The following is a 14,541-nucleotide window of genomic DNA, read 5'->3' as shown; positions in this document are numbered from 1 at the left end:
AACTCAGTCCAATATCTGAAATAGACAAGACAAACAGGCATGTTGATTTATCAGTCTATATGAAGGGTTGTTATGAAGATTAATGGAAGGTAGAGAATGTAGAATTATTTTAGTTTATATTCTTCATCCAGACGCTCCTGATAATGATGATAATAATGATAATGATGATGACAATAATAATAATAATAATAATAATAATAATAATAATAATAATAATAATGTTTGTTGCCTTTTAGAGTTCACTGTGCATCTCAGCTTCTTGACAAAGACCTATCAAGAGAGGGCAAAATTAGACACCAATGGAAGATCAAACAATTAGATTATCTCACAATTACATGTTTATATTTATTCAGGTTTCAGATACCCTTGATCATCATGGTAGTGCAATAGATTATTCACCATTGTTCAAAAATCATAAGTCATATCCTGATACACATTTTGAAAAAGAGAGTTACTGATGAGTTTTTAATATCATAGTAGTTTTTTTCATTTTAAGGCTGGTCCAATGTATTCAATGATTTGGCATAGTATTTTAAAACAGAACAACCAGATTTTTTAAATATAACCTCACACATAAAATTATAGGTGTGTTAAGATAAAAAAAATCTTTGAAGTGAACAGTATCTGACAGTCCATATTTTGGGCAAATTGCTGGCGTTAAGACAATGAGTAAATATGTGATGATTGAATTGCTATTTAACATGATTGTTCTCTTTCTTTATAAATTTGACAGAATTGCCTATTCTTATACGCCACACACAACTTTTCCTTTCAGTATTTTGCCTTGTAGAAGCTGTTTCAATTTAATGAACAAAGGAACTTTGGTATAAAAATATTAAATGCTCTTTGTAGAAGATTCCATTTATCTAAAAATCACAGCCCCAGTCTTTAACAAAATTATTGGGAAATAAATCCCCTTTTTGTGCTATTTATTTCTGAATCAACAGAGTTAATATTGGCATCTAATCTCTGACAACATAAATAGCCTGAGCTTGAACTAATTTAGTATTTGGCGACAGGAATATGTTTCAGATACCTCAGCAAAACAGAATGAACAGGGTTTTTTTCCTACTGTGACATACTTGGGTTTTTCTTATGTGTTCTTCTAAAGAGATCTAAATAATAAACTAAAATCAGAATTACAAAATGACATCAAAGAAAAAAATAAAAAGGGCTATCGGAAAGGGATTGTCCTCAGATGACTGCCGCATTTATTCCTAGAAAGCTTGAATTTACAGAACCCATCATAGGGGAAGATTAATAAAACTCTGTATTTACTAGAAATTTCTGGGCAGGAGGGAGAAGAAAAGATAATTATGAAACTGTAAAGGCTCATTAAAAATAGATCAGTGGAGAGTACATCTTTATCTTCAAATCCCAGAGAATGTTATTAGAATACAGTGAAAATGTTAGCATCATTTGTATATTAAGGCTGAGTTGCATTGCGTAGGACTTGGTTGTCCTGTCTTGGGCTGGCAACCCATTTTGAAGGATAGTCTTAGCAAGTTGCCTAGAAAACACTGAATTTGAAAGCGGTACTTTCGGAACAATAATAGATGTGCCAAACTGAGCAAGTGAAATGAAAGCAAAAACATCAGGCTTTTATAGAATAATAGAAGCGTTTTTCTATCCTTGTGAGACTTAAAAATGCATGAATGGCTTCTGCTCAAGCTTTCTACATACATAAATAAATTCACCTTTGGGATGAGAATAAAAAATTTCAGCCAAAGAGAATAATTTTTCAGAGTTATGAGCACGTGAAGCCGATTAGAATAATGGAAGCCTCTATATTACCTTAATGATAATAATGGGTTGGGGACAGATGGACATAACGGCAGTCTATTATGTTGTTGAAACAAATTAACTGATACAAATCCAAGAATACTACCTTCTTGACCAATGTCTTAATCCTATTGCTTCTAAACAGCATAATTACAAAATAATAGTGGGGTAATGAAAATTGTCCTTTAGGCAAATTAATGTCCACCCAATTTTGTTTAGGTAGACTTCACTGGCAAAACAATAAATTCTGAGTTATGCATTGATACGATGTCAGTGATCCTACAGCAAATCTTAAGTTTCCAGCTAATGACTACAATGTCTGTTAACTTTAGAAACAATTCCTTTAAGGAGAGGAGAAAATATCTTCGTAAGAACTGTGAAAAAGAATAGATAAAGGCTGTTTCGTTCTTTTGATTCCTTCCTGGCAGAAAGAGAATATAGAGATTTTAAGTGAGATCAAAGAAATCTTTTGACAGATAACTGATCCATGGTTGTCTGTATCAAAAAACCAACCCTCATCTTTTTAACATAGCTTGTGAAAGAGTTTTTGGCTTTTTTTTTTTTAATGAAACACCAGATGCAATCATCATGTAAACATGGAAAAAACACCACATATTTTTCTAGCCTCAGTTTGACAGATTATAGGATAAGGAATTAAATTCATAGAGAATTTATCATGGATTGCTTTTAACAAGGTAATGATATTCTGCATTTCCCCCTTCCTGATGAAAGGGGTACATAAATCAGTAACTGCTTTGTAAGGCATCTTTCTTGTAGATTATCACAAATATGTCACAGTCGCTAAAGTGTGCCTTGTAATACATTTCACACAGACTGTTTATCTTTTGTGTTGCAGAGAAATGCATACTGACACAATTAGTTACTTCGACAAAGTCATTTTTTCCACAAATTTCATATCGGTATGCATATATGTATGTATGTATATATATATATATATATATGGTCTGGTGGAAATAACTAATAGCATTTAAAGAAGTTTATAATCAAAGCTATACTATGATTTGTAGAGATGGGAAATGAGTTGGGAACATTCAACACCCACAGGGTTTTCCTACATTTTGTTAGGCTCTTTTGTTTTTTACATTTATGATGCAATTTCTGGAAAATGTGATTTTTCTTCTAGTCTCGAGGCAGACATCAGCTAGTAAACATAAGTACTTGGTTTGCTAAAGCTGAACATTTTTATAATTGGAATCAGTATCTATATTTTCCCTTTTTCCTTTGTTTTAGCATTTGGAAGGGGGTCTTTTTAAAACTTTCTACTTACTGAAGCAATAGAAAGAACGTATGGTTGTTTACTTTTCTTTCTGAGTTTTCACTTTAGCATCTCAGCCATATTTATAATCCTGTGAGATTTTACAAGGTCAGACAGAAGTGCTATCATTTGTTTTTCCTTGTTTCTTGTAAATAACCTGTGCAGGCACTAATAGCAAACTACTATGACCTCCTCCTCCTCCTCCTCCTCCTCCTCCTCCTCCTCCTCCTCCTCCTCGCCATCATCATCATCATCAATATTTCTATTCAGTTCTTCAAGAAGAAATGTTTATAGCTTTGATTGGTCTGATAGACTTTCTTATCATTCTTTCTAGTCATTGCAGAATTTTGCCACAATCCTAAACATACTTTAGACTATGTAAACTGGCTTAGAGGAGCAATCTAGCTTCACAGTTCTAAATATTATTAGAGGGAAATAAGTGGCATAGCTTCTTATCAAAGGTCACCAACTTCTCAAACACTATTAAATTGCAGGAAGCCACACTACCAAAATGAGAACACTGCAGTTGTCTTGAAGTTATAATCTACAGTAGTAGTAAATCTATAGTAGATAGTAGACATATATATAGGCTGACAGGCAGACAGATAGATCTGACCAAAAGAGCCATTATTTTCACTATTAACCGGGGAAGACCACAACCTAGACTCAGCTTGATTCTATCACATTTATTTTTAAATGAATCCTATTTATTTAAGGTTACCACTTGGATAAGTGTGCATACAATGCTTCCTAAGAACCCAATATATCGCATCTTACTTTGTCAAGAATAAAAGGAAGAAAGACAACTGAAAGGCTATAGATTGGAGAAAAGGTGCCTTAAAACAAATTGGAGAAAAGGTTTGAAAATGGGATTAACATGCTGCAGGCAGTTGATTCATACTATTCTTATCTTTCTTCCTACTTATTTCTACACTTTTATCTTTACTTTCACATTGCTTGAAAACTTTGGAAAGAAAAGGCAAACTGTACACGAGTTTTAAAAGTGACGATGTGGGACAATTTGTTTCTACTATATTAAGAACATCAGTTATATTGTGATCAAGTGATAGATGAAATTTAAATAATTTATCTTTTATTTGCAGTAAATTTTTTTAAAACAATTACAAATTTCTAGACTATGTAAATTATTAATTCCTCCCCTGTATTCTTATGAATTATTTTATTACCCACTAATTGGCCCTGTTAACATTTGCTAGTGTTAATATTAGATCTTATCGTCTCTCTAAATCAGCTTTTTAAAACTCACCTATTTTTACTATCTGGTCATTCAGATGTGATAGCAACGTCATCCTACGTATATTTCCTGCTAAGACCCAGTTTGTTCTGTGGTCTTATACAAGTAACTGTCCATAACATTTCAGTTTATATTTATTTAGAATTTGACACAAGAGATTGGGTAGTCGTAAAACAACCTCCTTGGTTTTAGAATCAAGCCGAAATGAATAGATGGAGAGATTCTTGCAGGAATACCATCACTTAAATTCTGTTTCTATTATTGTGTTCATAATAGTTGCAAATCAGATATTAATTTAGTTAAAGGAACCAACTTTTCTAGGCAGGGAATTTAATCAACATTAAAATACTCTACTGGAACTCCAGACCCTGAAGTAAACTCTTCTAAAATATATATTTGCCTGAATTCAATATATTCAGGCGAATATATTTCTTCTTTCTTTAACCAACTTTCCTTGGAAGGGCAATGCCCATGCTCCTTCAATCTAGAAAATATTATTTTCCAAAGTGTTTTTGCTGCATCCCAGCAATACAACATGGATTGGCGGGGGTCGAGGAGGGAGAAGGGGGGGGGGAGAATTGCTGTTGAGAAAGAAGCACATGTTACATCAGACACAGTACCTGATTTTTCAATGCACAGCTTGTCAGCCAGAGAGTGTGACTCCCGAGTGATAACTGAGAATATTTCATCTTCATACTGCTCTATGATAGTTTCACACTGTAAAGAGGAAAGGCAGCAGCAAAGAACTAAACAAGGCCATTTACACAGAACAACCAAAGGATATCATGTCAAGAGGGGCCGGATAGCTCAGGCTGGTAAGGCCTGTTATTAAGAACACAAAGCCTGCAATTACTGCAGGTTCAAGCCCGGCCCAAGGTTGACTCAGCCTTCCATCCTTTATAAGGTAGGTAAAATGAGGACCCAGATTGTTGGGGGGGCAATAAGTTGACTTTGTAAAAATATACAAATAGAATGAGACTATTGCCTTATACACTGTAAGCCGCCCTGAGTCTTCGGAGAAGGGCGGGGTATAAATGTAAAAAAAAAAAAAAAGAGAGAGACAATTTGGGGTTGTTGCTTACCCCCCCCACCCCGGAAGGCAGCATGCCTGCTTGATCGGTTGTCCTGTAACAGTATATATAGAATTAACAATATATTGAGATTTCATTATAGGGTTATTCAAATCCTATCTGTTGAAAGCGAATGATGAATGATTCTGTTTAATGTAGGTTAGTCATTTTGTGACGCTGTTGGTTGAAATGGTTCCAGGGATTGATGCTAATGCTTTGAAATGGACGGATGGATAAAACCTACACAGTATGTGCATATGGGGAAAGAAACCATTTCACTATATCACCAAATAATAACTTATTTTTTCAAAATGAAGAAAGCATCAGTGACTTCATATAACATAAGTTCTACTTCTGATTTGGTCAGCGTTGGGGCTCCTTCCAATGAAGCTTTACTTGGTCATTTGGCCTTAAGCATTGGCTGTCCCCAAAATCTGCAGAGAATCCCAGCAAGGGAGAAACATTCTATAAGATGCCCTTAAAAATAACCAAGAAGCCAACTTTTATCACAGAAAGACCCGATTCTACCATAAAATTCTACCCCTCCCAAGAATCCAGTTCTTAGGCTCAAATCGCATACGTAATGTGCATTCTTAAATAAAAACTGCTTCAGCACATGTGATAAGTCTCTACAGATTTTGTAACACAAAAATTGTCTTCAAAAAAAATGAAATTTCAAATATTATCTCCTTAACATTTTTACATGCTCTCTTACGTTTATTTAGAATTTTCCCAAACAGCTTGGATGATCCTAAAACAACCTTCTTGGTTCTAGAATTAAATAAAAGGTAAATGAGTAGATAATGAGATTCCTGCAGGAATCCCTTTGCCCAAATTCCTTATTTGATCATTGTGGTAATTGTTGAAGATCAGTTATTAATTTAGTTAAAGGAACCAACTTTTCTTGGCAAGGAATTTAACTGGCAATAAAATATCCTACAAGAGCTCCAGACTTATTAGAATCACGAAGTAAACTCTTCTAAAAGTACAAGACTTGTTTTCAGATGAGCAGGCAAATATATTTCCAGATTTCTTTCTTTTTTTCACAGGCCCATGATGAAAACATTATTTTTATGTGTATTTGTTGATGTTTGAGGCACAGGCCAGCTCAAGAACGACACTCTTGTGTCAACTTGCTCTAGACCTCCATTCTAGCTGTCAACAAAGTCCAAAGAAAGAAAAATGGAAAAGAAACAATAACTAAACTCTCTACCACTTTAATAACTATCAGTGTTTGAATTAGCAATCTTTAAATCTGAATGCAAAACCTAGAGTCACAATTTCATGTTTTCTTGCAGAATAGAGTAGCCAATTGTTGTCTTTGGATTCATATTGCTGAAAATCATGGAAGGTAAATCAGTAGATTTGTGTTGCTTTTCTATCGTTTATTTTAAAATGCTTTTTCTTTATTTTAAAATTATTTCAACTTAATTATTTGATAAACCAAGGTGAAAATAAATTGGCATTACCCATGCATACTTGTTCTGAAGAATATTGAGATCTATATTTCATAGTGTTTCTCTTGCTTTAACCCATCCTGTGCCATTTATTATTATTTAAGACAAATTAACACAGGGCCTGAAAAATATCCGAATACTATAAAAGCCTTAAATTTAGATTCAGGGAAACAAATTAATCTGCAGTATCAAATGTGAGGGTCAAAACAGTTCATTCCCCAAAGTCATTAGTTTATTCTGTTGTCTTACCGCATATTTCAAGGGTTTATAAGCATCAGAATAAAAGAAATATTGTTTATATATTGGATATATTTCCTCATCCTTCCTCGGAGCATATCTCTTGAACATCTTTTTCTTAGTTACAGGATCATCCTCAAGTTTGTAATCATTCATCCGATCGCATATATTTTCCAAAATGTCTGTTAAGAAGGTCTCTGACTTTGCAAAAGGAATCTAAAGAAAAAGATTTGCAGAAATATACATTTTTCAGGTTTTACCAAAGCAAAATCCTGCAGGCGTACATAAACACAGAATCCTTAACCTGGATTGACAGTAGAGAACAATGCCTCCAGATCTCCGTATCTACATAATTATTGTCTGATATCGTATTACATATATAATTAAAAATGTCAGCTAAATCTAGGATGAGTCTGGAAATAATTAAACATTTAAGATGCTAATAAAATATTCTTTTTAGCCTGAAAATATAGGTGCCATTGTAAGATGATTTTTAAATGCAAGAGGTGTTTAATTTTCTTTTTTAGAAATTGCAGAGGTATATTTTATGTTCAAAACTCAACCTCTAAAGAGAGAAACTTTGTTTTTCAGGTCTCAGTGAAGTCTTAATAGATTCCTAGTTAGAATGTGCTTGGTTTCTTTAACCAAAGCGAAGTTTCCAAACATCCTACTCCCCCAATACACCCACACACTCACACACGCACACATCCACACCCACACCCGTCCATCCTTCAGTTAGTCTGACTTGCTGTTCGTCAAGTCATTTGCAGCTGTTTAATGCCTCCCAAGGGTTTGGGCAAAGAAAATAATCACTTACAAAACTGTACTTCTCCCAGAATCTACTATTTCAGGTTTTCTTTTCAAACAGCTGGCCCATGTCTTCGCCCTTTCCTCCTTCCTTCAGAATTAAGCAAGAATTCAGGGGACACATTTAGACACACACTACCTACGTACTTAGCGAGGGTCTCAGCAGTCAATGCTACAAGGGTCAAAGAGCACCCCTTGCTCTTGGTAACAGAGACAAAAAAACTTCTCTCCCGTCTAGACAGGTCAAGGTGCACGATGCGCCCATCTCTGGAGCTTCTTCCGGAAGAGGGCGTGAATTGAAGCCAAGTGCATAGTAAACAACAGAGCTGCATCTTTGGGCCTTTAGAAGATTTCCCCTCTTCACCCTCTGCTGATCAAAGGAGGAAGTTATCATGACAACCAGAGTCAAAGAACCTGAATCACAAATGAACTCGATTTCTTCAGTGTTGATATATCCCATCCCTATTGTCTCTTTTCACACGCAGTATGAACCCTTCCGGTGTCAACGATTACATTACAGAAGGACTTTCATATGTGTGCTCCACTTACACAAAGGGGGGTCCCTTCGTTCACCACCATCTGGTCACAAATCAGGGAAATAAAGGCAGGAGAATTAAAATTAAAGCTTAGAGTCCCTTCTCTCCAACCCCCATCTCTTGTGCATCTTGAAGTAGGCCTTTCTTTACAATAGACTTCCCTCCTTTCACCTTGTCCTACCTTATAGTTAGAAACCTGAAGCTTATGGAAATAGGAAAGAACAAGAAAAGCTCAACATTAAAAAAAAAGAAAAGAAAACTGCTAGTAGGAAATGTCCCTTCCTTGTTTCCGTCCTTCCTTTCTCTTCCTTTTTTTTGGGGGGTGGGAGGGTGGGCAGATGTTCAGAAACAGAGTTCATGTGTTGCATTGAAGGCTAAATCACAAATAAAATTGTTCTAAAAATGAACACAGACATGCACATGAACATGTTTGTATGTATATGTGTGTTTGTGTGTGCACATTCTCATATCTCAAAAAATACCTTCCTCCCCTATAATATAGAGACTGCATAGCATGTTTCCAAAGGCATTAGGTGAAATGCATGATCTGACACAACTTTTCTCCACCTTTATCGGTAAGCATTGCAAAGCTAGGTACTCTGATATTATTTGGAAGAACTTCTTGCTAATTTCAATGGAGATTTTTTCTTTAACCCGTAAAACATTTGCACTGAGTGGAAATAAAAGCCGAGAGATACCGTTCCCTTCCCCCCCCCTTCGTGATACTTTAATGTGTTAAAGAGATGCATTTCTTTATTTTACAAAGTTTGTCTTGAACTCATTGAGATGAATAATTTGATTTAAAAGACATCTACTACAATAATGTAATGAAAATGAAAGTTTAGAAAGTTTGATCTAGGGTGCATCTACAGTATACTTGGGTGTTCTTTAGCTAGGAGGGTCTTAACTGATTTGGCTGCAAATAAATAAGATTAATAATATTTAAGCCCATTTATTGCAATGCTTAAACATATCTTCCCGTGTATTGATGGTGAGTAAAGCACACAAGACCTACTTCTAAGTAGACCTCCTAGAATTGAACTTGCACCAACCATGGGAAATTAAAATAGAACGATGAGGCTGTTAAATACAGTAGCTTCATATTTCAAACTGTGCTGTTTTTCAGAGGACTGTTTTAAAAAAAAAAGAGAGAGAGATCTGCAGTGCTTTCTGAAAAAGCAGATTGGGTATTTAGCTAAGATTTCAGGGAGGAGTAGGAGGATATTTTGGATGTATATAGCCAAGCCAATGAAAGGTGCTGAGGTATCAAACATAAGGAGAAAGTACAAGAAACTTTTGAGAATTGCTTTAGGCTTGAATCGTACAATTGGATATATATTGAGGTAATCAGAATACAGGTAAGACTTCAATTTGAGCCTAAAAATATTTGTATTGCTTTGAAGTAAGCATGTATTAGTCTCTGTTTCTAAATATACAAACTTTTCAAGAAACAGTGAATGACCTAGTTTGACATGGAGTTCCTACTCCAAAAGAATGTGATGCTGATCCTAAATAGATATAAAACATGTACAGAATAATTTATGCAGGCATGTAGAAAAAAGAGGTATACACTCTACACACCCCAATATATTTCTGATGGGACTTGCTTGCTTTCAAGACCATTTTCAATAACCTGTTTTTTACACTGACCAAAGTAGCTACGACAAATAAAGTCCCAATATTTCTTCTCTTTGCCCATCCCCAGCTATTTAAAATGACCATAACTAAATTTAACACAAGACCTCCAGATGGTTCTCCTGTTTTACAAAACTCCTAAGGAGGGCAAACTCTCTGTTAGCAGTTTTGTGTACGAGGAGGTACTGCAGGCCACATTTATACCCTCACCAAAATTCATACACACATTAATAGATGAGGTTCTTATACCAATTCAAGATGGGTAATAGCACTCCTGCTTTTGTATAATTTTCTTGGTTCTCGAGTTAAGGAGGCATCCCTAGATGGTCACCGCAATTTATATTTCCCCTTGCGTAGAGTTTTGAGAAAGATATATCAAATAACTACCCGTGCAAAACCACCCCTCCCAAAGTTAAGTATACTTTAAAATTGCTTTAATAATAAAATGGGGGGGGGAGTTTGGACAAGGGGCAGAAACCAAAAGCAATTCTATGAAAGCCCTAAAGATTCTGAATGGTGCTTCTCAATAGACAGCTCCTATTGTAATCACCCCGGAGATGTGGGGCCTCCACCCTGGAAAAACTGCCTCAGAGATTGTAACCTCATTAAAATATGAATAACAAGTCAGCCGTCATTCAAAAGAAAGAAAGGCATCTTATTCTGCATCAAATTTCGCCATCATTTCAAACAACCACAACAGAGCAACATGGAACAACACCCCCACCTCCAAAAACAAAACAAAACAAAACAAAAAAACCCTTCCATTTCCCTAACTGGATGTTTGTCGCATGTGGAAACGATGTTAGCAGCGGAGTGGATTAAGCCTAAACATTTTCAAAGAAATCACTTGTGTTGCCAAATCTTTCAGAGCATGCCGATCACATCTTTAAAAGAAGAGAGAGAGAGGAAAAAAAGAAGACTTTCAAACCAGCGGTCAGATAGTCTTTCTGAGATTGTGAAACCTAAAAAGAAAAGGGGGGGGAGTTAACATCAACACACTTCACGGGTGGAAGAATGGAGACACACCACAATTCCAAGATATTTTAGCCAATTTTAAGCCCCAGGATAGAGAATTCATTACAAGCAACAATGACACCTTCATAACAGTCAATTACATGGAAGCTCATGATCCAGTTCATTACTGTGTCTTTGCTAATTTCATCGTAAATTTCTGCCTTGATAGAGAATGCAACTCGCCAAGAATGCAATTGGGATGTGGAAAAATAAAATAAAAACCTAACTGCTACAGATGGACAGCTTCCAAAACCTAGATAGCCAATCAAATATTTCTGAACAATACTTTCCATGTAAGAATTTCTGCCTCTCTTCTATCCAGGTTTCACTATATATGATTTACAGCCTGCTGGTGTGTGTGTGTGTGTGTTTGTTTGTATGTGTATCTCTACAATCATTCATAAATATGCCCAACTAGAAGTAGATCCATACAGAAGTGAATCGAAGTATGCTTCTCTTTAGAGTCTTCCATGCAGAAAAGATCACCAGCTTTGTCATTGAGAACAATATTCCAATTTTCAATATTTATTAAGGGTCAGTATTTAAAAATGAAAACTCAATCACACACACACACACACCATTTGCTTTAGGCTAGTGCAGGAGAAACATGAATGCTGAACCACTCAAAAGGCTGATGGGATATATAATTAGCTATTATGTTAATTGAATCCACTGTGAGTTTATTGTATGAGATTTCTTCATATAATATGCAAATGATCTCTAAGGTTTAGTTTTATTAGACAATATAATTAGAAATCCTTTTAAAAGAGAGAATTCTAATGAGGTACAATAAAGGTTAGGAAAATATGTTTGCTATGTTGAGTTACCACCTGGGCTTGCTTAATTAAAATGAAGAGAGAGAGAAAAACTTTGCACATCGACCAGATCACCTCCCATACATATAGAGTACACAAATGCAAAGTTTAAAACCTTAATTGTTACACTTCAGAAATTTAATTTAATTTTTTTTAAAAAAAATCATTTATTTGTCCTTTATAATCCTTTACCATTGGTTCATAGTCTAACTGGGTTTCATTCATTCCCCATCTATATTCTCTAAATTTCTTCTTAAGAATCCAAGTCACTAGGTTATGTTCAGAGAAAGTTCTTGGTATTAACTCTTTTCCAGTCCAGTCCAGTTAAGTAGATTCTTGGAGTTACAGAATATATCAATTCTTCACATTGGATGAGAAAAGTTTGACCTGTTTTAGTCTGGCATTTTTAATTTTCAAAATAAAACCACAGACCCAGCTATATATGCAAGGATAATGGAATAGGGGATTCACCTATAAAGCTGTTATTATTCGGTTGATTAAGAGATATCAACCAAGTAAAAGAAGATACTTTAGTATTTGTTCTGTAACCTTCATCATTTCATTTCCAATAACAAATGCAGGTGTTCTAAGAGCTAGAATTAAACATCTGAAAGTAAAACTCTAAGTCTTGGCTTAGAGTTTCTGGGGTAAAGTTTGTCCCGCCTCATGTATACCAATCATCAGTTTTAGAGTTGAAACTCTTGTGACTTTTCTGTTTTCAATGTTGCAGAAAAATTACACCAATATCGTTAATACATATAGGTAAAACATACAGTATTTAAATCTGGGCTTCCCGTAACAGCAACTACACTGAATTTCATGAATATGATAAGCATAATATATATAAAATGATATAATCTGATATTTATTTAATATAATATTGGCTATTCTTTGTTTTTAAGAGGCACCCTGTGCAGTAAGAACCTGACAAACCTAGGAAGACCAACTATTTCTTAATTTTGGATACAACATTTGAGCGGCTTAATTTTTGGTAAGAAGCGATAATCCTGTTAGCATAAAATTCAATTATTGTTAGCCAGTAAAATGAAGGCTTTGTAGAAAAAAGGAATCTCCACCATAACAATTGGCACATCATACCATACAGTGACTCCATGCTCAAAAACAAAGTTGAACCAGTGTCAACATCTTACTGATGCGGGCTTCACATTTTAAAATCTGTGTTTGACTTTTTTGGGGTGGAGCATGTAATATTTATATCAAGGTGTTCTTTTAATATGATCCATGATCCAACCAGGTAAAATAAAAGTTAACCTACACTCTCAGCCCAGACTCAACCATGCTAATTCAGAGATAAATTCTACCAGCTTGTATTGTATGATACCATCTTTACAGTAAGTAAAGATGTAACATATTAAAGAATTGTTTCTTTGCAATCAAGTGGGCAAATAAGTTTAATTGCTGGCATCATCAAATGCTTGCAAACAGTTCATTTTGCAACAGAAAAGACTTCCAAATTTCCAGGTTGGAAATTGGAGAGTAACAAACAGCGAAACACTAGATTTAGATGACAAGTCCTTTAATTTGGCATAAGGAAAACTATGTTGGCTTTGCCCGGAAGCTAAATGCTTCTACTAAATGCTTCTGCACTACTATTAATCGTCTCATAGTTCCCATCACCAATCTCTTTCCACTTATGACTGTATGACTATAACTTGTTGCTGGCAATCCTTATGATTTATATTAATATATTGATCATCAATTGTGTTGTAAATGTCTTACCTTGATGAAGGTATCTTTTCTTTTATGTACACTGAGAGCATATGCACCAAGACAAATTCCTTGTGTGTCCAATCACACTTGGCCAATAAAATTCTATTCTATTCTAAATGTATTCCAATAATATGAAATTCTGCATTCTAGAAGTTGCTAGTTTAAAGAAAGTAGAACTGTTCATAGTAAGAAAGTTATGATTTTCATTCTGTAACAAAACATCACTGCACTACAACCTTTCTCCTCTTTGACAGAAGCTTAGAAATATCCTGGTTTGTGTATTTTGAAGAGTAATAGTCTAATTATTACTCTAATAGTCTAAGAGTAATTATGTGCTCAATAATTCTAAAAGTCCTGGTGTAAGAATTCCATCTAAGTTATTGACTTCAAATCTCTACCTTCACAGAAGCTGTTTTTAAAGAGCCATACTTAACTATTGCATATTATGTTTTTCTTCCTCTGTAGAACTGATTCCATCCAACTAAATAAACCAAACACTATGCAAAGCTCCACCCATGATCCAATTTCTCTTCCCAGTCTTTAGTGGGCCTTCCTCAGTATAAGGACAATAAGGAACAATAATGGTGTATCCTTATCAAGGGTAGATTCTGCAGTATCAGCTAGAAATGGTTTCTCAGGGGCACCCATGTCCCCGGCTGACAATGTATACGATGCTCCTATCATTTCCAAGAACAAAATAAGGCTATCTGATCAGATTATTGATTAGAATAAAATGAGATTGATTGGTGCTACCCAGCTACAGTGAATGGAATTTCGGTTCCACTGATTGAACATGAGACAAATTAGGTTTCATATTGAAGTCAATGGGATATAAAGTTGGTTAACCTTGACTGGTTATGCTGCTATATTGTCAATACATTTTAATAGCTGATAACATAAAAGTTATACTGTTAATTTACTATTGC

At 35.0% G+C, this 14,541-nt stretch overlaps 1 protein-coding gene across 1 annotated transcript in view; it reads right to left on the bottom strand.

Moving 5' to 3' along the window:
* Positions 1–232: 232 nt before the first annotated feature.
* CNPY1 (canopy FGF signaling regulator 1) overlaps positions 233–14,541 on the bottom strand; it is a 67,133-nt gene continuing 52,824 nt past the window's right edge. The window contains exons 3-5 of the mRNA XM_058183921.1: positions 7,090–7,293; positions 4,934–5,030; positions 233–270 (exon numbers count right to left, since the gene is read on the bottom strand). Of these exons, the coding sequence (XP_058039904.1) occupies positions 233–270; positions 4,934–5,030; positions 7,090–7,293 (339 nt within the window). The remainder of the gene's footprint in view (positions 271–4,933; positions 5,031–7,089; positions 7,294–14,541) is intronic.

This window comes from Ahaetulla prasina, chromosome 4, assembly GCF_028640845.1.
Source record: "Ahaetulla prasina isolate Xishuangbanna chromosome 4, ASM2864084v1, whole genome shotgun sequence".
NCBI classification, from domain to species: Eukaryota; Metazoa; Chordata; class Lepidosauria; order Squamata; family Colubridae; genus Ahaetulla; species Ahaetulla prasina.
This window is presented reverse-complemented; position numbering and strand designations above follow the sequence as displayed.